The sequence below is a fragment of the Myodes glareolus genome, chromosome 13, assembly GCF_982192425.1.
Source record: "Myodes glareolus chromosome 13, mMyoGla1.1, whole genome shotgun sequence".
Taxonomy (NCBI): domain Eukaryota; kingdom Metazoa; phylum Chordata; class Mammalia; order Rodentia; family Cricetidae; genus Myodes; species Myodes glareolus.
In genome coordinates this window covers 74,023,342-74,049,278 of record NC_142038.1, presented here as the reverse complement: position 1 = coordinate 74,049,278, position 25,937 = coordinate 74,023,342, and the positions used below count along the sequence as shown (strand labels likewise).

General features: G+C 42.9%; 1 protein-coding gene across 4 annotated transcripts in view; it reads right to left on the bottom strand.

Annotated features, from left to right (window-relative positions):
• Osbpl1a (oxysterol binding protein like 1A) overlaps positions 1 to 25,937 on the bottom strand; it is a 177,718-nt gene that overhangs the window by 131,773 nt on the left and 20,008 nt on the right. For all 4 annotated transcript variants that reach the window (XM_048447930.3, XM_048447932.3, XM_048447933.3 and 1 more), the window contains exons 5-7: positions 13,330 to 13,441; positions 4,443 to 4,528; positions 2,290 to 2,434 (exon numbers count right to left, since the gene is read on the bottom strand). In XM_048447930.3, the coding sequence (XP_048303887.3) occupies positions 2,290 to 2,434; positions 4,443 to 4,528; positions 13,330 to 13,441 (343 nt within the window). The remainder of the gene's footprint in view (positions 1 to 2,289; positions 2,435 to 4,442; positions 4,529 to 13,329; positions 13,442 to 25,937) is intronic.

Here is a 25,937-nt window from a genome sequence, read left to right as displayed (position 1 = left end):
AAATTCTTTTAAAAACAACAAATACCTGGTATGTAGTCATCATATTATTATATTTGTTTCTATTTCTTTTCATGAAATTCTGTTATGTGCCAATAGCCATTTTAAGGCATTGGTGATTTAGCAATGAACAACATAGAAGATGGCAATAAATTTATAATAAAAGAGACATAATAGGTAATATACCATGGTATGCTAATTTAATTAATGACAGATTTGACAGACAATAGCCCCCACTTCAGGTAGAAGGTGAGGGACTGATTCTGGATGCCCTCTCTGACACAGGGATGGTTAGACTGAAAAGGGCAGGTGCTAATGCAACAGCCCTGAGGGAGGAACAAGACAGAAGACAAGAGAGACGGCAAGCAGCCCCACAAAGTCAGAAGTCCATGAGCCCATGGAAGTAAACTGTGTTTTCTACACGATGGATAGATTCTGGAGGATCTCAAGACTAGGAATAATATGATCTGACAGATATTTAAATTCTGTCAAAATGTTTAAAAGTGTAAACTTTAGTTATTTCTTGATTTTCAGAAATTACAGTATTAACTGATTGATCTATTATTGTAACAGCTCTACCAACATAGAAATTTGCATGTCATACAATTCTACACACTATACAATTCTAATTTAAAGGGCATAATTAAATCATCTTCTAGTCCTTACCTTTTACTAACATATCAAATATTTACCAAGGGAACAGTGGGACAGCTCTCCGGAATGGCCCCAAGGTAGCCAGGGTGGGGAGGGATGAGAGGACAAGCAAGGGTGTGACTTAAAGAACCACTGACTCAGCTGTGGCTGCTGGCATCCTCTTAATCAGTGAGGAGAAAAACCCTTTTTAAATGTTCACTGAGAAATCAGTCATCAGTTCAGTGTTTCTACACCGCACCTAGAAAGATAACGGTCTGCCAATTTTGTTATTTTCATCCTATCTGCAGGGCACTTTTGAGAAACTATCCTTCCCGCAGAGGGAGAGATGATAATATGATTTCTTTCATAGAATTCTGCCCTAATGCCAAAAATAAATTCTGAGCTGCTGCCAACTAGATGAAATCTCAGAGCCTCATCTCTGGACTCAGTGTCTACAGGGCCAAGCACACAAGAATTCAATAAAGCAAATTTAGAACTAATCCAGTAGGCTTCCTACCTACATGAACTTATAATCAGCGATTTCAAAAGGAATGTGTGCATGCATGCATGCATGTGTGCATGTGCATGTGTGAGTATGTGTTATCAAAACAAAAATAAAACATCTTTGTTCACTGATGGGAAAATTCAGCAAAAATGTCATGTCTCTTCAAGTTCACTTGCACAGAAGCAAATTCCAGTTTAGTCCCAACAGAACTTTAGCTAGGACCCTAAACACCTTCCCAAGTCCTATGCAACTGCGCAGCAAAGCAGGACGACAGTCAGCACCGAATGACCAGAAGAAAAGCACAAAAGCATCAAAAGCATTCAAAACAAGGCTATCCCATCAGCAGCTTCCAATCTACATGCTGCTAAAAAGGATGGACAAACCCCAAAGTCAATTATTTTAGGCAATTTTTTGGATATTCACAGATATCTCCAAAATAGTGAAAAATCTGAATCACCCAACACTAGCTTTTGCAGTTTGTTCTACAAGCTGAAGTGGAACAAGGAAAACTCGATGCTCTCCTTTCAGTCCAGGCAGTGCCACACGTCCCTATTACAGTGTATTTAGTGTCATGTTTTAGAGTGTTTTGCTTGTGACTTTCTCATATGAAATGGCCCCTAACCATGCTGAAATGCTGGGCTGTGTTCCTAAGTGCCTTAAAGGGGAGACCTGAGTTAGAGACGCTGTGCTCAGGCTGAGGCACTGTTGGCCAGGACCTAAGTGTTAATGGACTGGCAACACATATTACATAGGTGATCTTACACAGTGACACTCATAAAACAGGGCCATATACTGATCCCTGGATGAAAATGCCAGGATAATCTAACCCTAGGTTCTCCTAAAACAGTGGTTCAAAATTCTCTAGTTCAGTATTGGTGGTAACCTTATGGAATATCAATCAATTGTACCTATCATTTCCCTGATGGAAGGATTACCTTGTTCAATACTGGTCTCATTTGGAGTAGGGAGTGCATTACTAGCTAAGTCTTAAAGGAGAAGAAAATGTCGCTCTTTTACATTTGTGAATGTTCTTATTTTAAAATGACATCATTTAATTTATCAAAGGCTGGATCCCAACAAAATCATTTTAAATAGTACTGATTTCATTGTATAGAGTCAAAATGACCAAGGTCGACTTTCATCAGCATGCTCACCATTTTTGTTCTTCAGGTTGGGGTCAGCTCCACTTCTCAGGAGCTTTAAGGCACACTGTTTATGGGCCCGGTAAGCAGCACAGTGCAGGGGGGTGTTTCCTAACTGATCCGAGCAGTTCACATTGGGAGGACTGGGCCTGCTGAGCTAACAAAGGAACACAATGTGATTATATACCAAAGAAAGGCTCAAGCATAGCCTGCAGGAAAGCAGAGTCCACAGGGGGAGCCCACGGGACAGCAGAGTCACAGGACAGCAGAGTCACAGGACAGCAGAGCCCATGGGACAGTGGAGCCCACAGGAGGAGTCCACGGGACAATGGACAGCAGAGCCCACAGGGGGAGCCCACGGGACAATGGAGCTCAAGGAACAACAGAGCCCACAGGGGGAGCCCACGGGACAGCAGAGTCACAGGACAGCAAAGTCACAGGACAGCAGAGCCCAAGGGACAGTGGAGCCCACGGGACAGTGGAGTTCACGGGACAGCAGAGCTACAGGACAGCAGAGCCACAGGACAGCAGAGCCCACAGGACAGCGGAGCCCACGGGACAGCGGAGCCCACGGGACAGTGGAGCTCACAGGACAGCAGAGTCACAGGACAGCGGAGCCCAAGGGACAGTGGAGCCCACGGGACAGTGGAGCTCACGGGACAACAGAGCCACAGGACAGCAGAGCCACAGGACAGCAGAGCCACAGGACAGCGGAGCCCACGGGACAGCGGAGCCCACGGGACAGCGGAGCCCACGGGACAGCAGAGCCACAGGACAGCAGAGCCACAGGACAGCAGAGCCCACGGGACAGCGGAACCCAAGGGACAGCGGAGCCCACGGGACAGCAGAGCCACAGGACAGCAGAGCCACAGGACAGCAGAGCCCACGGGACAGCGGAGCCCAAGGGACAGCAGAGCCCATGGGACAGCGGAGCTCACGGGACAGCAGAGCCCACGGGACAGCAGAGCCCACGGGACAGTGGAGCTCACAGGACAATGGAGCTCACAGGACAGCAGATCCTGCTGGACAGCAGAGCCCACGGGACAGCAGAGTCACAGGACAGCAGATTCCGCTGGACAGCAGAGCTCTCACACAATTAGACTCTGCCCCTTTGGCCCATTCCTCAGCCTGCCCTGCTTGTCCTCAGGAGCAAGGAGATCTGAGGTCTGTATCCTGGCACCATACATGACAGTAGCACCAGCCACCTACCCCTCACATTAAGATTTCACAGTGGTGCTACATGCTTTTAATCCCTGCACACGGAGGCGGAGGTAGGCATATTTCTGAGTTTGAGGCCAAAATGGTCTACAGATCAAGTTCCAGGACAACCAGGACTACAAGAACATGTGTCTCAAAAAAAATAACAACAACAACAGCAAAAAAAAAAAAAGATTTCACTAACATGCTTGCTGTCTTGTGACAGCACCCAGCAACAGTCCCCAAGATGAGCCCAACCCAGAGATGCTAGAAGCAGAAATGTCAAGGCCCCCACCTCACTGCGTTAGCAAGCTCTATATAGTCTCCATTTCACAAGACCCGGAATGCTGCAGGCACTATACTTAGAAACCGAAGAAGTGTTTTTGAGGGGACTGAAATAACTTTAAAGCAAATGGCAATGCTTTAGTCTTGAATTCAGAACAAATTTAGAGTCTCCTTATCTAATGAGACCATGCAGGAAATAGAAACGGGAAAGTAGGTCTCCCAGGAAGATAAGAACAGTGAAACTGTCAGCTTGTCAGTTTGTCTGAGTACTTGATCCAACACTGTCCCTTCTAGGTAAGCTGCTCTTCTAGAAGGACAATGCGCTTTCAGAGTTTACTGCTCATTGAAATGAGGAAAACCTTCTGCTTGAGAGCACCTGGAATTTGTTTTCAAATTTAAATGGGCTTAATCTGAAAAAAAAAATTTCTTTACCTTATCTATTTGCTATGAGAAACTGGGTTCTTAAACATCAGGTTTTTGATTGGGGAAGAGGAAATAAAACAAAAATTCAGAGACCCATCAGCAGGTAAAGCTCCTAAACTATTCCCTGGCTTAGCTGCCAGGCGAGGGTATGTGTGTCACACTTCTCGTGTGACGAAGAAGTTTCCTCCCACAGTGACTGAATTATGAACGTAACATTTAAGGAAAAACTACTAACATATGAAAAGAATGTTTCTTGTTACCAGAGCTGATACTTGGACTGTTCTCCCTTCTCTTGCTGCGTCTAAAAGCATTTCTTCAAGCTTCCTTTGTTGAGTCCTTTCCACAGCTGCAAGGGAAAAAAAGTCTTACTCTACAGTTAGTGCAATCCTACTGAAAAATGCTTTACAGAGATAAAGATAAATTCATCATATTATAAAGAGGGGCTGGAGAGATGGCTCAGCAGTTAAAAAGCTGCTCTTGCAGAGGACCCAAGTTGGGTTCCTGTTAGGGAATATTTGTACACTGTGGGGAAGGTGTATTGCTGTGATTGGTGTAATAAAACTTGAACAGCCAATAACTAGGCAGACGGTATAGGTGGGATTTCCAGGGAAAGGAAGGAAGAGGAGGAGGTAATTGAGGCACAAAAGGGTCACCAGTGAGACTGTGAAGCAGAACGTGTAGGAGGAGACATTGACAGTCACAAGCCACATGGCAGGACGTAGATTAATAGAAAGGAGTCAATTTAAGTTACAATAACTAGTTAGGAACAAGCCTAAGCTACAGGCTGAGCTCTCATCATTAATAAGAAGTCATTATTTGGGAGCAAGATGGCAGCCCAAAGGAAAGTCTGACTACAGGTTCCCAGCACACACTTAGGCAGCTTACAACCACCTATAACTCGAGCTCCAGGGGATCCGACACCCTCTTCTAGCTTCTGTAGGTATACAACATACACACATGGAATACATGTACAAAGATACACACACAAATCCATAAATAAAATTATTTAACAAAGATGCGTAAAGAATAAGTTGATCACAGTGTGGAAAATACAAGTGTTTTGAACTGAAATTCAAATGCAGTTATATTTGGGAGTTCTGCTTTTCATTCCCAATGAGCTCCATTTTCTTCAATTTTAGGTGAAATCATAATTTCAATTCAAAGACATTATGGATTTACTCATTTATAACACTTAGCAAACAAGTATGAACTTTTGATGATCAAAATACTACTATATATACGACTATATCTACCTGGGAAAGGAGACGATTGGGGTTTGTAACTTCTAGAACTGTTACAAAGGAAATAGTAATAAGAAACAGCAATTGGTAGTGAGGGGTACAAATCAAGTAAGTATCTGTTTATTTTATAAGAATCCAAATAGCTTACATACTTCTACAAAAAACCCATCAATTATATTTCTATTTAACAAATACTATAATACCAGGTGTCAAGCACTCCTCTGTAACTACTAAGATAGGTGTTATTTTATAAAATACAAAGCAGAAGGCAAGCAGTGATGGCGAAAGCCGTTAATCCCAGCACTAGGGAGGCAGAGACAGGCAGATCTCTGTTAATTTGAGGTCAGCCTGGTTTACAGAGTGAGCTCCAGGACAGTCAAGGCTACAGAAAAAAGAAAAAAAACTGTCTTAAAAAACAATAGGTAGATAGACAGACAGACAGACAGATAACAAGGCAGGTATGAAGCGGTAAGGAAGGCCACAGAGTGGAGGGCTGGGACTTTGCAGGCTGCTGTCTCTGATGTTAGTTCTGAAATCCTATATGCAGAAGAGCGGCTGCAATGTGATGAGAGAGTGGACTGCATCAACAAGCTCTCATCTGCCTAGACTTGTTCTGTTTGCGAAGGAGGAGGCAGTGGCAGCTGCCGCTGTTTCAGGCTGAAAGTTTAGCTCTCTGGTAAAGAACTTGTGTATCATATACAAAGTCCTAGGTTAAATCCTTAGCATTGCAAAACAAGTGCCGGTAAATGTCTTTTTAGGCAAGTACTGTGGTATACTCCTGTAACCCCAACACATGGGACACAGAGGCAAAAGGATCAGGAATCCAACGTTACCCTGTGCTACATAGCAAGTTTAAAGCCAACTTAGACCATATGAGACCTGATTTCAAAATAACAACAACAAAGAAGCAAGTTCATGCAAATACTTGGCAATCCAGCTTAACATGTATGCACAAAGGCCAGAAGAGTCATTCCATAACAGTCTTCATGGCTAAGGAAGGTTTCCTAGTCTTCTCCTGAGCAGAGAAGCCAATGAGGACCCAGGTAACTGGGGAAAGGAACGCTTATTAAGAGCTAGTCACTATGTGTGCTGTTACTCAAAACACATTTAAACAAGCACACACATTATACAGGAATGGCTGGAACTAATAACTACAGTTATACATATCATCTTCTACGTCATATTTTTATTCCCAAGCACTATCTATCATCTATCTAGCTGTCTACTGGTTTTCAAGACAGGGTTTGAAGACATCTATCTATCTATCATCTGTCTATCTATCTGTGTGTCTATCTATCTCTATTTCTCTCTCTCCACAGACTCTTGGTGGCTTCTTCTGTGGTTGGAATTGCTCTGGCCACTCTTTCCTCTCACTGAGCTATGAGTACTCTGAGAGCAGTGGCATTCCCTCCAGTCCTGTGCATGACACTATCACACTTAGCATTACCCTTCTGGAAGCAGGATACTCATCTGCACCCTTGATTATCCCAACCACTTATGAGTGTCTGGCATAAAGCATATCTGCCTAACAACAATCAGATGGTGCACAGCCATATTCCAGACTTTAGAAATGAAAAAACACGGGGGCTGGAGAAATGACTCAGAAGATAAGAGAAGTGACTGTTCTTGTGGCGGTCCTGAGTTCAAGTCCCAGCAACCACATGACAGCTCACAACCATGTGTAATGTGTAACCAGGTGCCCTCTTCTGGAAGGCATGCATGCAAGCGGAACACTGTATACATAACAGAAAAATGAAAAAAATTGGAATAAACTAATATTCATTTCTACAATTTTGAGGTTCACAACTGAGGGAAAACGGGCAAGAATTCAGAAATGTACCTGGGCATTTCCTGTCCTGTGTTTATTCATGATACACAAAGAAGACTGCTGACTCAGCCAATGAAAAGCAACTGCTCCTGTTTAGGGTAGAGGGCCCCCAAACAGCTCTTTTCATGTGCTGTTTAGATAGACATTTCAGTTAAGGGAACAGTGAGCTGAACGTTAGGAATGTTTTCCTCGCTGAGTGCTTGTTTTGACTTTTGACAGGAGGTTTCATGCAGCCCAGACTGCCTTGAGTGTGCTAGGTAGCTGAAGCTGGCCTGGAACTCCCAGGACACCTGGTCTACCTCCTAGCCTCTGGAATCACTGGCCCCTGCCTGCATTTTAAATCTCTCTTCATCCTAACAATTAGCTACTTGGTGGAGCAGGTTACATAATAACACAGTTACAGTACAGACAGCACCTGGGGAAAGAATTATCTACTCTGTAGTCACCACCACAGAAATGAATGACTGCGACAAATGTTATTAATGAACATTGTATTCATGAGTAGAAGCTTACTGACTGGTCAACAAAATATTTATGTTACCCCCTTCCAGAGTCTACTTACTAGTGACAAAGGAAAAAGCTACTTTTTTCAGCAGACAACAGTACCAGAGTTAGTCAGTGTCAACTGCCTCAACAGTGGCACAAACTAATACATGTTTCCTAATGTAATGCAGTGACATAGAAAACAACCTCTCCTACCTAGTATTCCTGGCCCCTGTGCACGTCCTGTCCCCTGTGCATGTCCTGTCCCCTGTGCACGTCCTGTCCCCTGTGCACGTCCCGTCCCCTGTGCACGTCCTGTCCCCTGTGCATGTCCTGTCCCCTGTGCACGTCCTGTCCCCTGTGCATGTCCCGTCCCCTGTGCATGTCCTGTCCCCTGTGCATGTCCTGTCCCCTGTGCACGTCCTGTCCCCTGTGCATGTCCTGTCCCCTGTGCACGTCCTGTCCCCTGTGCACGTCCTGTCCCCTGTGCATGTCCCGTCCCCTGTGCATGTCCTGTCCCCTGTGCACGTCCTGTCCCCTGTGCATGTCCTGTCCCCTGTGCATGGAAAGAAAAACTCAAATCGAGGGACATTCAAAAAAAAAAAAACAAAAAGCACAACTGTCTTTTCAACAAGTTCCCTCCCCAATATACATACAGACTAGACTCACCATGTAGCCCTAGCTGGCCTGGAACTCAGTATTGACAAGGCAGGCCTCAAAGCTGAGGCAATTCTCCCTTCCTCAGTCGAAGTTGCCATTCTCCTCAACAAGATCAATATTATATAAAACAAAAGCCGTGTACTGTCTCAGACAAAAGGGACTGGAGAGACATGACAAATACAACATGGAATTATGGATTAGATCCAGATTGGATAGATGTCATATGGACGACTGATAAAATTTGTATATGAAATGCGTATTATATTATAAAAGGCTGAATACTCCTTATCCATAATTCTTGGGATTAAAAAAGTATTTAAACATTCAAAGTTTAAAATTTCATAGTTTTTTTAAGATTTTGGAATATGTGCAAACTTCTCTGGAAAAGTGTTCCATATTCAAAATTAGAAACGCTCAAAGGCCTTAATGTTTTAGGCATAATGGCATTCAAAAGTCTGTGAACTTGCAGCCATTCCAATTACAGATTGGGATGTGCAGTCTGTATATTAGATTTATTTATTTCCTTTTATATACAAGATTGTTTTGCCAATGTGTGTGTGTGTGTGTGTGTGTGTGTGTGTGTGTGTGTGTGAGTGCGCGCGCGCATTATGTACATGGCTATACCATGTGGATGCTGGGAAATGAACCTGGGTCTTCTACAAAAAAAAACAAGTGCTCACAGATGCTGAGCAACCCATCTTTCCAATACCTTGATTTATCTGTTAGTACTAAATTTTCTGATGTTGGTCATTAGAGTCAGTCTTTGACACTCATGGGTTCTAACAAACCACAGACTGAAAATGAAAGAAAATTCCAGGAATCTGTTCTGAACATTGTATCCCTTGCCACTGTTCCCTGAGCAACACAACACAACTGTTTGCACAGCATAAGCTGTGTGAGGAATCACAAGTGCTCTAGAGCTGACTGAATTGATTTTCAACAAGACCATCAACACTGTCAGTGAAGACAGAGGCATTTCCTCACAAAGGTGCTGGGACTACAACTGGTACTATACACAGAAACAGATGCCCTCTCGCTCACCCCCACAGTATAGGCAACTTTAACTGAAAATGGAGCACAGGTTTAGAAAAGCCAAAACTCTTAAATGGAACATCTTTGTGACATTAGGCTAAGAACACCAAAAACACAACAAAGGGGAAAAACAGATCAATGGTTCCTCATCAACCAACCAACAACAGGTCCACAAACTAAACTTTTCAAAAGTGAAAAGGCAACCTCCATGGGGGGAAAGTTTTAAAAATCATATATCTGAAGACAGACTTGATAAACAGTTCATAATAAAATAATTTATGCATAGTTTAAAGGCATATGTGAGGCTATCTTCAAATTCCACTCACACTCACATTCTCTCTCTCTCTCTCTCACACACACACACACACATTTTATAAAAGGCATTGAGTATCAATGTATTTTAGAATCCACAGGCCCAGGATCTTAAGATTCTGCAACCAGTGTCCAAAGATATTGTGGGGTCTCATTGTGATTATGTAAGAAGACACCCTGTTCTTGAGTCATACTGATGTGTTTGGAGGTAATAAAGCCATTCAGTATGCAAATTACTTTCAAGTGGTTCAAAAAAATCAATTCAGTAATATCAAATAATATTTTAAAAAATAAACTAGATACAAACATAGATAAGATTGTATGTATAATCTAAGACAAAAGGCATACAAATATTTATTTAATTATTCTTAAAACTTTCCATAGGCTAAGAGTCAGAGAGAGAGTGTGTGTTATTCTTCACTGGTACCTGACAGGTAGCTGTCTACCCTACTCCAGAATACCCCTTGTCACAGAAAACTCACTGTACCTCATCTTTCAAAGCAACTCACACCCCTGTGTACAACACAATGGGCCCAGAGATAAGCTCTGTGGTACTTAACCTCTGGTCCATTAACTGGCCATACAATAAGATCATCTATACAAATAAGGCCATCTCTATCTAAATACCATCATTTCAGATATTTTGATGCGGTTTTCTTATGCCTACCTCTATTTCCTGCCTCCATATTTTATCCTGTTTTCTGGTTTATGGCCTATCTAATATCATGGTGAGTTGTCCCTAGCACTTCCTGGAGTCTGTCTGCAAATGGCATTATATCTTGGTAAGGTGATCTCATCAGAACAGAATCATCCCATCCAATTAATTCTCTATTTTCTATTGCCCAGGTTAGGACCACACAAGCTGACAAATGGCATTACCTGTAAAATCAATGAAGTTCTCGCCTTTGCACAGCTTAGGTTTCAGAAGAACCTTAGAGCATGTCTTTACAATTCCCCTTCTTAAATGTCCACTGATCAGACTAAGCTAACATTTAGTCTATCAGAAAAATCTAAGTCGCAGGTTCCCATGAGACAACAGAATGACAGGACAGTATCAGAAACAGTTACCTCGCCTTTTAATTAGATCACAATGTATTAAAGGACAAAGACTCCTTAAGAAGATTAGGGTGGGTCTGGCTATTCACTGAAGCCAGAGAGTTCAAGTGAAGACACCATCTAAAGATGTGACAGAATGTCAGCCTGCAAGAATGTGAGGTAGCAGAACGTGATCAGGGCAGTGACTGGTGACAGAAGTCCACCCCAAGTGCCATAGCATGTGCTGTGGTCATTAATAACGATTCTCTAGCACACATGCCTAGCAATCAGTCATTATTTTATAATTACAGAATAAGCAAGGAGAGTTCAATCCTTTAATCCAAACCAAAAATTGTTAAAAGCAAGACTAATGAATAATCTTGAATGACTAGTAATGAATTCATACTAGTAATGAATACTAATAATTAAAGTTGCAAAGTTAACATCTTTAAATACAAAGTTGTATCACCCTACTCTGAACTGCAAGAAAGAAACAGAGCATGTGTGAAGTTGCAGCTGTAATTCTGAGACCTTATTCATAAAGTAGAAATTACTTGCTCTAGTGTAACAGCAAAACCTGGACCATTCAATAACTAATCCTATTACCTAAGGCTTTTAGAGTATAAAAATGGGAGTGGTTTTGCTCTAAACTGTAATAGAGAAATTTCTCTATACTATACATCTTCTTAAATGCAATTTAATCTCTGATGTGCATAGCAATTAAAACAAGCCATCAAGAAATGAGTGTTGGTTTTACACTACAGTGAAGTCCTTGGAAGATGAAGCTGGACAGAAATACCCGCTATCCTAACGAAGGACACATAACGACTAGAGTGCTGACAGTGTCCCCGCCCTTCTTCTCTGGGTTCTCATTACAGCAATGCAGCACTTTATCTAAAGTCTCCTCACGTCTACATTTTTCTACTTTTCATTTTGTTGTGCATGTGAAAAAATTTTAAACTTGGTAAGCTCTTTTATAAGTGAAGATTTTAGTAGTTATAAAGTGAATACTTATAACTTAGATGTGAAACAATCACCCAGTCTGATGTATCTGAACACTTGGTCCCAAACTGGTGGCTGTGTTTTGGGACGTCATGGAACCTTTGAGGTCAGACCTAGCAGAGTAAAGTGGTTTTGAGTTTCACTTGGCCCTCTTCTGAAGGCCTCTCCGAAGTCAAAAGAACAATCCCATTCACACGCTCCTACCACCATGGAGTCACCTGTGATGCCTTCTGGCTGTAATGGATTGGATCCCTTCAGAATGTGAGCCTATTTAAATCCTTCCTTAATTAGGTTGCCTTTGTCAGCAATTCTGCCACAGCAACAAGTAACTAATGTAGGAGAAAAGGGACAACTGGAGCAGGAAACCAACCAATCACTGAGCACCCTGACTCTGAACCCAGAGCCAGTGAAAGAAACACACCCTGGACTTGAGACCTGAGCCAGGGAAAGAAACATTTTTATCCCTGAACCCAGGACCAAAGAAACATGCTCTGACTCTGAAACTAGTGTCAAAGGAACACACTTTGTCCCTAAAATCAGAACCAGTGAAATAAATATGCCCTGGTCCTAAGATTAGAGTCAAAAATCTAAAACGGACCAGTAAAAAGAAACACAGTTTGGTCATGAAGTCAGAGTCATCTCTACCTCTGACCAACTAAACAAGCCCATCCCTGAGCAGGGAAAAACTAGCCAATCGTTCTTCCTGGGAAAACTCTGCCCCTGAGAAGCCCTAGATAAGCCTCTCTGTTCAGTTAAGGGCTGCTGTTTATCCCTCCCTGACAGAGGCAGCCACTCTCCTGGACTCCTCCTTCCCAAATAAATCTCTTTCTCAAAAGAGTCTTGGGTTCATTCACCTGCACAGAATAGAAGAACCTGGCTGAGATGTCCTTTAGCAGACTGAGCTGAAAAACCTTGCAGAGACACTCCCAAAAGGGGCCCTGTGCAAGGCAGAGCAGAACAGAAGAACCTTGCTAGGACACTCCCTAAGTGGGGCTGAGTAAGGAGGGGGAGAAAAGGTAACAACTTTTCTACAGAGCTGGAGGGGATTGCTACATTTCTGCCCAGGCTTACCCTTTAGCAGAGTGTTAGCAAAAGTAACATCTTGGGCCAAAGAAGCAGATAGCTCAGCTAGGACGTTTTCCCTCAAGGGAACAGAGCAGAGCTCAGGGGTAAAGGCTCTCCAGAAGAGCAGAATTGCTATATCCTGTGGGGAGACCACCCCTACCCCTGCCCCCAGCCAGGTGGCCTGGCTTCCCAACAGTCAGGATACCTTGTCCTCTAGGGCTGAGCTGTCCTAATGCGGCTCCAGCCTCCAGAGCTGTCCTATTGTGGTTCTAAGTATAACCTGGCTTCCCAGTAAGTCAGGATATCTCTGCAACTCTACAGCTGTACACATTGCCCTACAACTAACAGAGTGAGGAAACAGATGACTTGGTAGTGACATCAGCACTACAGACAGTGCTGTCACCTACACTGCTGCAGGCCAGGTTAACTCATTTGTGACCTTAGCAGTAACAAAACCAAACACTATTTATGTTAAAAATCCATGTTTACCTTCAAGCATGCTTCTGATTTCTTTGTCATCGGTGACTTCTTTTGCTGTCTGTCCACTCCCATTTACAACCGTAGAATCAGCATTGTATTCTAAAAGATGCATTACCAGCTCCTGAATAAACAGAGAAATTATGTTAGCTGTTATTACGTTGCTATTTGATTGTATGACAGTCCTTTTCCAAATTACTGATTGCTATAATTTCTAAACTAGAAAAAACCTTCATACCAAATCAATCATGTCTACAATATACAATTCAAATAATTCTGCTAACAACTAATAATTGCTTAAACAATTCCCAACCCACAATCAATACATAGCCAATTTCTGTAAAAAGTAAATTTCTGGGGGCTAAAGAACTGGTTCAGCAGTTAAGAGCACTTGTGTGGAGGACCAAGTTCATTTACCAGCATCTACATGGTGGCTCATACCCATCATAATCCCAACTCCAGGTGTCCAGTAGGTATGCACATGGTATACATACATTCACGCTACCAAAACAATCATACAAGTAACATGAAGATAAATAAGTCTAAAAATAGTGTAAGCAAATTATTCAGTTATTTTATGAAAAAAACTCATGATTACACTAAATATGTAGGCAAACAAAGCCATAATTTATAGAGAATTCGGTATATCCACTCATTTTAATAAGGCCTGATGAGAATAAGAATTTCTTGAACACTTACATTTTCAAAACCTAATTTTAACATTTTAAATATTTTCTAAAGCAATATAGACAGACAGGACATATCACATTGAAAGGACAGTTTATACTGAAACAATTTCCTGAAGTCAATATTTAACAAAAAGAGTGTGGTAGTTTGAATATAATTGGCCCCCATAATCTCATAGGGAATGACACTATTAAGAGGTGTGGCTTTGTTGGAGTGGTTATAGACTTATTGGAGTAAGTGTGTCATTGTGGGGGCAGACTTTGATGTTTTCTATCCTTGGGATATCACCCAGTATCTCAGTCAACTTCTTGTTTCCTGCCAGATCTAAGATTCTCAACTACTTCTCCTGCACCATGACTGCCTGCTGCCTCGTTCCCCACCATGATGATAATGGACTAAACCTTGAGCTCCCTCAATTAAATGTTTTCTTTTGTAAGAGTTGCTGTGGTCATGGTGTCTCTTCACAGCAACAGAAACCCTTAGTAGGCAGAGAATGTTACTCATTTTTACTCTGTGGTTAACTTTTGGAACTTCAATATGACTGGCAATGTACTAACATATGAGTCTAGCTAGTATCACTGGATCAGTCACAGAACCTAAGACAAAAACCATGGAGGAGCACCCAGACAACAGAAACGTGGTGCACGGCCTAAGATGCACAGCACCCAGGGAGGATGGCAACACTTCACTGTCAACTTCACACTAAGTCCCATTCTGATTCCCAAACTGATGGTCCCTGAAACACATGGAGTGAGATCCTGTCTGGCCTGTACTTTTTTCATATTTCCTTTAGGCCGTAAAATCTCCTATATTATTTTTAAGTATTTATGCTTAAATACTTAAGTACATATAACATATTGAACAAAAATATATCTACCACCTTAGTCACTATATGATAATCACAAACATTTTAGTCCATGTCTTTCCAGTTGGTGTTCTTCCCAGTAAGTTTGGGCCTTCCTATGTAGCCCAAGCTGGCCTCAAAAAATCTTCTTGCCTTGCTTTTTCCCAGTAGATAAGGCCATAAGAGATATACATGGAAACAGACAACCCACTAGTAATTTTAATAAAGGAAAAATTTAAAAGACACTTCAGTATTTTGTGCCATTCTAGGTATAACATTTCATAAAAATATTTCATGTAAAAAAATGAACCCAGAGAGTGACAAAAATTGTTAATAAAATTGCATTGGTGGTGGCACACACCTTTAATTCCAGTATTCAGGAGGCAGAGGAAACCAAAATAAAACAAAATTATTTACAAATCATGTATTTGATAAGAGACTTTCATATAGAATATACAAAGAACTTTACAACTAATAACAAGACAATCCAATTTTAAAATTGTAGGGAATGGCAGCTCATATCTGCAAACCCAACATTCAGGAGGCTGAAGAAAAGGGGTTCAAGGCCAGCCTGGGCCACATACTGACATCTTGTCTCAAAGACCAAAACAGATCATTTGTAAAATAAATAAAGTGGGTGAGATAGCATTTGAACAATCCGAAAAGAACTTCTGAGTCCCCCTGCCCCCAACTACCTAAACCAGGGGCTCCAGGTGGGAAAGGGACGCGCTCAGTAAAAAGAGCTCGTGACAGAACAGACATGCTATGCAGAGTCAAAATCAGAACCGCATAGGGCATCCCAAGGGGCTGAGACACCTGAAAAGTCGGGGACTATGCTAACATCTCAGCGGAGAAAGAGGCTTTGTTTTCAGGGGCATTGCAAAGTAACTCCTCCTGAACTTGGAAACTGTTCTGACGCCCAACAATGCTTCTCTCTGACCCAATTCAAGGCCACCCGGCCTTCTGTAGCACTACAGACATAAGAAAGTTCTCAATTACCTCCTCATCAGCAGCTCCTGGACTCTTTCTCCAGCCCTGAGCTGTCCCTGGTGCTGGAAGAAAGGTACCTCCACTTCCAGAGAACTCCTTTATCCACTGACTTTGCTATCATCTTCTACCCTTCCACTAACTCCCCAAATGCTATTTATGACTTCAGTTATATATTAGCATGTAAAAAACCTTACAAAGAAAACACTCCTAGATACCAAATACTGAAGGCAGAATGGGAACCTACCGTGTGGGAGATGGACCTTGGGCTCACTTCTCAGTGTCAGCGAGTGGGGAAAGCGCTACAAAACTTTGACAAAGAGAAGTCTCTGACAAAGCTGGAGCTGAGATCATGATGCTCACTGGGACAACTCCAGCAGAAAGTGAAAGTGGGATTTTTAAAAAGCAAGAAAAATGATCAAGGGATAAAGTCTATGTAAAAAAAAAAAGCAATGGGTACATTCCTAATTCTTAGTATAGATGGCAAGAAGAGTGCACAGTGAAAATACTTTGAGCAATGATACAAATACTGCACAAGGGCCCAGTGTGGAGGACAGGGAGTCCCTTTTTAGACACACGCAAGGACAGTAGGACAGACGGCTGGCGGGAGGACCTGGATGCCTTGAGAGAAGCATGGGGTGAAGTAACAGACTCCAAAATAATCCCCTAGGAAGATCAAATGAAGCCAGAACAGATTGACTGGTTAAGAAAAACACAGAGAAATGCCTGTAAAGAAACATCAAGCAAGCAGAGAACCAGTCAGAGATACTGTGCCTACTCCTCCCGGAGAAGTGGTCAGCTGTCAGACTAAAACATGGAAAGAGACGTCCTGAGGCCGAGTGAGCCACAACGACCTCCAAAGAAACGAGATAAATGAGGGACCAGAGAAACAGATGAGAAAGGTGCCAAGGAAGCTGTGGAGAGCTGTTGTTTTAACTCAGAGCTGAGAGGAACTCCTGCTCAAGGCCGGCTCAGCGCCGACGGGCAGTGCTTAGCTCTCCTAACTTCAGCCACCCTGCTGCCCCATCTGCTCACTTTCCTCAGCATTAGCTCTCTAGAGTTAGTGTCTACGGTGTGATGTGGTCCATTGTGCCCCCTATACCTAAACAGCAGCCACTTTTGAACATTTATTCATAACTAAAGATACTTTGCTTAACATATTGCTGGAAAGAAAGCATTTTGGTCACCTTGTCTAATAAGTCAGAAGACCAAACTCTATTGGTTCTGTTCTCCTTTTATGGTGAGTGCCCCACTAAACGGGGGCTACATAACAAAGGTGACAGAAAAGCTAACAGTCTTGCCCCCAATTACCCTAACCCCACTCTGACATCCACTGTCAATCACTCCTTATTCAACTATTAAGTTGCTGTCATGCACACTTCATCTCAGATGAAAAGGAAGAAAATACCCACACCCACATTGCTTTCTAAGCAATTTACTAAGAAGTAATTTACATAGCATGAATTTTACCTTGTAAAAAAACAATTCCTTGGCTTTTAGTATAATCACAGAATTGTGCTGTAATATATACTTACTATTTCATGAAATTACATTTCATCACCCTCAAGTATTCCCATATCCACAGTTAATGGCTTCTCATTCTGGTCCTTTCTCCACATCCCCTAGCAACCTATTCATCTTCAGTATGTCTCTATACGGACTTGCCTCCTGATCATTTCAATGAAAGGATTGTACAAAGTATGGCTATATGTGCACGATTTCTTTCAATCACAGGATGAAGGGTCTTCTGTTCGGGCATGTGCCAGTACTTCATTCCTCTATTGCTGAATGACTTCTCCATCATCTGGGCACCACACCTTGTTTATCCATTAGAAACTGATGAACATTTATGCTTCTGTTTTTTGTCTGTTATGAATGATGCTGCTAAGAATATTATCATATTGATTTTTTAAACTTTATTATAAAGAATGTTGTAAATTTAAAACTCATACACACATGAAAATTAACCATCAACAGTCAAGTTCTACTCAAGTTAGAACTGGACACACGATTGATTTTACTTCAGTATCTGGGTCATGAGATTTAGCATAACTGACTTTGGTAAAGAAAGACTGTGCTGTGGACAGAACCTATTTAGTCCTCTGAGTGGGGCTGCACAGCCGGGCATGGTATAATCCAGCACACATGATGGTGAGGCATGAGGATCGCCATTCAAAGTCATGCTGAGCTATACAGTAAGTTCCAGGCCAGTCTAGGATACAGTATTAGGGTCCAAAAATGTTGGAGGAGGGAGCTGGATACTTCCTGGAAAAGACGTCTCCATGGAGCTAAGCCTGAGGGTGATCTATATAAACTTTAAACAATTCCCAACAAGCAGGGGCCTCAGTCCCATGACTTTAGTAGTCTCTGCCAACAGTCCAAATGAGCCTCCAAAGGACGCCAAGCCCCAGAAGAGAACAGTTCAGCTAACACACTGTCGTTAGTCTCTCGACACTCTAAACAGAGAGCACAGCTAGGTTCTCACTGCTAGTAGCATCTTCAGCTAATCATGTGCCACTGAAACTCCCAGGTTCACTTCCCAGCTTCCCTTTAGCAAGTTTAGCCAGTGACTGTTTTAGTCCAGGGGACAAGTGTCATGTGAGAACTTCCAGGAATCTCCTAGAAGAAACAATGTTGTTCCTGTACCATTTTCACTTCCTCTAGCCTGATTCCCAGAATTTGTTGGCTCTCATATCAGATGATACAGTCACAACTACACTTAGAACAAGACAGAAAATTCCCAGGTGTGTGCCACCTGGACTTTCACACTAGAAAAAGATTCGTGTAAGTCCCTATTATTTTAGGTTCTTTCCTACTGTAATTTCATCTGAAACACTTCCAATGATTAAATAACAGAGGAATTAACCACAAATCACAACTCTAGACGTGGCCACGTCTTCAAAAACTAGAAGACAATGACCAATACCTTCCAAATTCTGAGTCAAGCAAAATGGTAGAAGTTATTTCCAAATACATGAATTCTTAAAGAGCTGACGTGCCAGGGAGTGGGAATTCCACTACAGACAGTGGTGACCAGGGAGCCTTTCCCAGGAAGCTCCCGGACAACAGCGCACCCAGGAAGTGGGAATTCCACTACAGACAGTGGTAACCAGGATTCCTAGGACAGCACAACTCAGCTCCAGATTGACAACCTGATAGCAAAAACAAGGGGACAGAGAGCTGGAGGTCACTACGTGGGACATGTGGCTACAACCAGAAGTAGTAAAAAGCAGCTTCAAGTGCTTACGAAGCTTTTAAAGTTCATTATGATAAAAAGAACTAATAAGGAAACTCCAGGAAAATATCGGGCACAGAAAAAAATAATGAATTCTGTACCAAAGAAAACACATATAGGACTCCTGAGGCTCCATTTAGTATGGTGAGAAAAACTGTATTTAACCAAAGCCCAGTTAGAGATAATAGAATGAGAAAAGTAAGATGGCTTGGGCAGGGGTTAAGGCAGTAAGAAAGAAAAAAAACTACGCCGAGGAGAGGGAAGTCATTTTTTCTCAGGGGTATGGACACTGGTAGGCTGTTCACACTCAGACAGGCAGCACTACTTAGAATAAATGGGTTATTTAGAGGAGGAGGAAGAGGAAGAGGAGATGATGATAGAGGAGAAGGAGGAGGTAGGTGGGGAATATATTGGAAACCCAAAGGAAATGTGAGAGGGGCTAGGGAAAGATATGATCAGAATATATTATATAAACATAAAAATACAAAATAAAAAATGTTTTAAGATGCTTCTCTGAGGGCTACAGAGATGGCTCAGCAGTTAGAAGCACTTGCTGTTCTCACAGAAGACCTAGGTTCCCAGCACCCATGTGGTGGTTCACAACCATTTGTAACTCCAGGGGATTGGTATCCTCCTCTGACCTCCGAAGGCACTGTATGTACATGATGCACAGACAGCAAAACAATCAAAGACATAAAATAAAACAAATCTTTAGAAAAATAATGCTTATCTGCTAGAAAATCTAATATTAAAAAGAAAACACAAGAGTCAGTAAAGAAGTACTTTATTTATAAACAAAAGGTTTAAAAACACTGAAGAGATGCCAGAATATTTGCTCTCAAATATAAACCACAAGAACAGTTGGGAGGGTCACCAGTTTTTCATTATAAAGCTTCACAATATTAGATGACATTTAAAAATAAATATGCATATACAAGAAAAAAATAAAGAACGTTCAATATTAACTGACTTGGATTATGATTAATCAAATATATTTAAAATTAGAAAAGGTTCTTTTCTGAGTTAACTGTGTCTTTCAGACCCACTAAGGATTTAGAAAACTAGACCAATCACTTCTCTGATGTAAGAAAAAAACAATGGAGACATATAACATCTCATGCTTGTGAGAGCACAGGAAATCGGGAGTGTCAGCTCACCTGGCAGTCCAGGGCACAGGAGCCGGCTGGCCAGGCAAGCAGACAAAAGGGTTCTGTGGGACTAGGGGTATGGTTCAGCGGAAGGCATTGCCCAGGGTATATGAGGCTCTAGGGTTGATCCCAGCAACACCAAAACCAGTAGGATAAAGAACTCAGTGATAAAATATGAACCAAGTGGTTATGTGCGGCCGTTGTCCACTCACTCTTTGCCTCAAAAGGCCATGCTATTGCTTTCCTGACTCTCTGATCCTGCTGCTGGTACCGTAACTTCATCCACCTGGCTCGCTGCTTAGGTCAGATCTAACCACACGTTTGGACACTGCTTCCCAATGCAATCAGTGAACTCACATGCAGCAGAGTCTCATAAAGGCCCAACCACAGGGTGAGTAATCATTAGTGAGCTCTTCAGTGAAGCTTGTATACTCCATACCCACAATTCCCTCTGGTACAGTCCTCTGGACTTTGAGACATGATTACATCATGCATTTTCTAGCCTTTCATATCCAATCTAGCGTGCTCAGTTATTTAAAGGAAGTCATGTGTGGCAACTGGACATCTCTTCATTTCACATTGGGGGTCACACCTGCTCACACTGCTGGGGTTATCTCAGTATGGCTCGTGCTATCGAAGAAAATCAATGAGTGACGTGCAATACCACCTGATCCAGTTTCTGGAGCTGAGTCAACTTTGAACTATCTAATCACCTATTTGCTAAAAGAGAAGTCAAAATCTAAAAGGTAAAATCCTACACATTGCCCAGCTGTTCCCAAAACGGTCATGGAGTACCCTCAAACACGTCCCAGACTGTTGCGTTTAAGGTCTGGGCTGACACAAGATGGGAAGTGTCATCTGGTCCTTTGTTGAAGGAAAAGGATCACCCAGCCTAGCTGGGCTCACAGCGTGTGTACTGGGTCCACAAGCATAACCAGCTGGCATCTCCCCCATTCCATGTAGAACTGGGGCAGACAAGTTGGTTACTGGCATAATCATTACATTGCTTCCACAGGCTGTAGCCTAACAGAAGGTCTTAAAACTGGCTTCTTCCACCCACTAGGAACAGCAAACCAAGAACTGTACCCTGTGTGGAAAAGAGTGGTTGAGTAGTACCATCTTTACAAACCCAAGAGAAAGGGGAGGGGTACCCAGTGGTGGAGCACTGTAGAGCACAGTCAGGACCCCAGGCGGGATCACCAGCATTTGCTGTCGAACAGTTCCTCCAAGATGAAAACATCTCATCCTGCATGAAGCTCTTTAAAGAGGAAGGTAAAGTACTCAAAATAGCTTCTGGTAGTCCCCAAAAATGACCTGACTCTCTAGGTTCCTCCCTGCCAGAGTAAACAGTAAGAACTGAGAGTCAGTCCCTCTCGGAAGTGCAGAGCCAAGCTGCAAAGATGATTCTGAAAGGAGAAAAGCTGCAAACAGGATTCAGAGGGCAGATCAGCTGCCTGGAGGAAGCAGACATCAGCTGAGCTTGTCACTGGGAAAGGACTCTCTGCGGCCTGTTTGAGCTGCCCACAGGCTACGCAGTGTGCTCCAGGTTGCCTGGCTTTTGGAGTAGACTTTGGTGGTATCTGTACTTTGGTCTGTGGTGGGCTCCCTATCTGGGGAGAGTAGACGTGTGTTGCAGCTCCCCAGGAAAGGTTTTGTCACACAACAGCACTACAGAACAGACACAGAACTCCTCTCTGGGAGGTGAGGAGTAATGGGGGTGCTCTGATGACACTTTCTACCACATTTTCATCTGCTACTACCACGGACACAGACGGAAAGTAGAGAATGAGAGGGGACTTCCACAAACTTATCCAAACAGAACAGTCTAAGTGACAGCCACTCTGCCTCGTGTGTTGTTTGCTGGAGAAAGGGACACTTAGCATGTGATACACAGCAACTGGTATGGAAAGTCTATTCTTCCCTACCCCAATCAGGAAAAAGATAAAGGACAGCCTGATTCAGCAGACAGAAGTCTACAGTTACTGTTCTGCCTCACACCTCGGGGACTCTATGAGACCTCACACTACTCCATCGGCTAGAGTGTCATTGAGACACACACCTAGGGAGTGGGGTCAATCTTGAGAAGAATCAAGGGACCTTGCCATATTGGACAGTTCTCAGGTCAGTGGCTGAGTAATGCCAGAATATTTTCTCAAGATGCTGACAAGCTGGTTCAGCAGATAAAGCACTTGCAGTCAAACCTGATGACCTGAGCTCCCACCAGGATTCACATGGAAAACGGAGAGAACCACTTCTGAAAGTTGTCCCCTAAATTATCCAGGTGAGCTGAGGGCTGAGGTACAGGTGCCTCCCACATAAATAAAATAATAAACGGAAATATCAAAAAAAAAAAAACAAGCCATCTGGAAACAGAGTCCAGAACACCTAGTTAGCACCTCACAACCATGATTCAATTCTCAACACACACACATACACACGCATGCACACATGCACACACAGGAATTACAAGGGTCAAGAACCAACAGGCAAAAACAGTCACCACTTTAGGGCAATTGAACCAGATCAACTGAAGGAAGAAGGTTGAACATGAGATTTGAAGCACCTCACACACAGCATACAAAGTCCGACCTCTAACACAGACAACATACAAAGTCCTACCTCACACACAGACAACATTCAAAGTCCTACCTCACACACAGACAACATACAAAGTCCTACCTCTAACACAGACAACATACAAAATCCTACCTCACACACAGACAACATACAAAGTCCTACCTCACACACAGACAACATACAAAGTCCTACCTCACACACAGACAACATACAAAGTCCTACCTCACACACAGACAACATACAAAATCCTACCTCACACACAGACAACATACAAAGTCCTACCTCACACACAGACAACATACAAAGTCCTACCTCACACACAGACAACATACAAAGTCCTACCTCACACACAGACAACATACAAAATCCTACCTCACACACAGACAACATACAAAAGCCCTACCTCTAACACAGACAACATACAAAAGCCTTACCTCACACACAGACAGCATACAAAAGCCCTACCACTAACACAGACAACATGCAAAAACCCTACCTCTAACACCGATAGCATACAAAAGCATTGAACTGGAATTTCGGATCTTTCCTCTGTTCCTCAGGGACAGCATACTGGCAAGCATCACCATGCAATACCTTGTCCAATGAGAGCAAACATGTAAGGGCCGTGAAGGAAAAGGTAATGGGGCTGAGATCCTGAGTCAGACCCCAGGAAACCTGTCACTAATGAGCGGTAAAGAAACCAGAATGGACAACAAGCAGGGAGACACTGATTCACTGTGCATTGAAAGTCACCATGTGCCAACCACCCTCCCACAGAGGCTCCTCTGTGGAGAGGCACAGGGGCAGCCTGAAGTTGCCACTCCCACACATGGATGAAGAAGTAGATGTGAGTTAAATGGTAGGTTGTGGGAGAAGCTTCGAATCACTGCCAAAGTCCCCGGAGGGAATAAGATCTCTGACCACAGCTCTGGGAAGTGGCCTGAAAGCAGCCTTTACCTCCAACGGCTATAGTATGGCACACAGAGCCATTCCTCCAGAGGATGTGTCTCCAATACCTAACAGTACAAAGCTGTAAGACCCTCTTCTCCAGAGCTCCACACATGAGGGCCATTGCATCTTGTGGTGGTTTCAAAGAAAATGGCCCCTAAAAGGAGTGGCACTATCAGGAGGTGTGGCCTTGTTGGGCACCCACTGTGCCACTGTGGGGACAGGCTTTGAATCTCTTCCTCAAGTTTCTCTCAATGTTGACAGTCAGTTGACTTCTTGCTGCCTTCTGGTCAAGGTGTAGCAAGCAATGCATCTGCCTGCACACCGCCAAGCTCCCTGTCATGATGATAATGAACTGAACCTCTGAAACTGTAAGTCACCACCTCAATTAAATGTTTTTTTATAATAGTTGCCTTGTGCCAGGCAATGGTGGCATTGCCAGGTGATGGTAGCATTGTCAGGCGACAGTGGTGCACGCCTTTAATCCCAGTAATAAAGAGGCAGAGGCAGGCAGATCTCTGTGAGTTCACAGCCAGCCTGGTCTACAGAGTGAGTTCCAGGACAGGCTCCAAAAAAGCATAAAGAAACTTTGTCTCGAAAAAAAAATTGCCTTGGTGTCTCTTCACAGCAATTACAAACCCTGAGACAGAAGTTAGTACCAGGAACTTGGGTGTTGCTGTAACAGACCAGATCATGTGTGTATTTGGAGGAATTTGAACTTTGTTTTTGGAAAGCAATGGTGTATGTTCTATTCTGGAACTCACTCTATAGACCAGGCTGAGCTCAAACTCACAGAGATCCATCTGCCTCTGCCTCTGCCTCCTGAGTGCTGGGATTAAAGGCGTGCACCACCACCTCCCAGCATGCAGTGGAATGTTTTAAACTCTGCTTAATGGGCATTCTAGAAGGAACATGGAAGACAATGGTGTTGAGTGTGATTTGATGAACTGTAGGGGGCTTGCTCAAGAGGTTAGAGAGAAGAATTTTAGTATGTTGCCAAAATTCTTGTGATATTTTGGTGAAGAAAGTGGCTGCGTTTTGCCCCTGTCTGAAGAGTCTGCCTGATGCTAAAGTGAAGAGTTTTGGATTAATTCTATTGGTAGAGGATCTCAAAACAGCCTAGTATGGGGGAGGGGGAGAGAAAAGGGAGGTGGGGAGGAGGTGGAAATTTTTAATAAATAAATAAATAACAGACTAGTGTGGACTCTGCCATGTGGGTAATAGTGGTAACACTAATGAAGATTTATAAAGAAGATAAGCAAGCTGACCAGAATAAATTACAAAACAGAAGCTTTGAGAAGAAAAAGAGCAACAAGAAGTGGAGTGGAGCTAAACTCTGTCCTTTTACATTCATTTCTATCCTTTCTATCCTTAAGGATAGGAGTGGTGAGCTCAGGGCAAGAGCCCACCCGGCTGAGTTTCCAATGTGTGAAAAGGAACTACAGTAAAGCTAAGAGCTGGGTGTGGTGGGGCACACCTTTAATCCCAGCACTGGGAAGGCAAAGGCTGGTAGACTCTGAGTTTGAGGCCAGTCTAGTCAAAAAGGAAAGTTCAAGGACAGCCAAGTTTAGGCAGTGAAGGACAACAGAAAGATTAAACAAAGGGGACACTGTTCCAGTCCCAATAAAACTTAGCAGCTTCAGTCATATGGTTCTAGCTTTAGAGTTAAGGATAGAATAAACAGGCTATAGAATTTGCCTTCCATACCTAAAGAAAATCACTGAGGCCAGGCATGTGTCGGGGTGACCCTGAATGGAGGCCAAATAAAGGGGTCATTGTATGAAGTTGTAAAGTTGAAGCCTGGATTGCTTTGGAGAATCCAAATGTTAGAGATGCCAGAGTCATGGGACACCTGCCAAGGAGAGCTGCTATCATGGAGTGGAACCAGCCAAAGAAAAGAAGTATGTTGTGATCAACAAAGCTGAAAGGAGTTGGAGATCTGAAGAGCATGCTGACATCAGACATGGAGCTGTAGAGTTTGAAGTTTACCCAGGTGGTTTTGGTCTTACTTTTGTTCAGTATTTCCTCACTATGCTTCCTTCCCTACATTTAGGAATAGTAACGTATATCCTGTGCCACTATATGTTGGAATGCGATCTACTTCTGATTTTGATTTTTACAGGGGCACTAGTTAAAAAACTGCCATGCATCTCAGAAGAGACTTTGTAGAGACTTTGATAGACAATGGGGACTT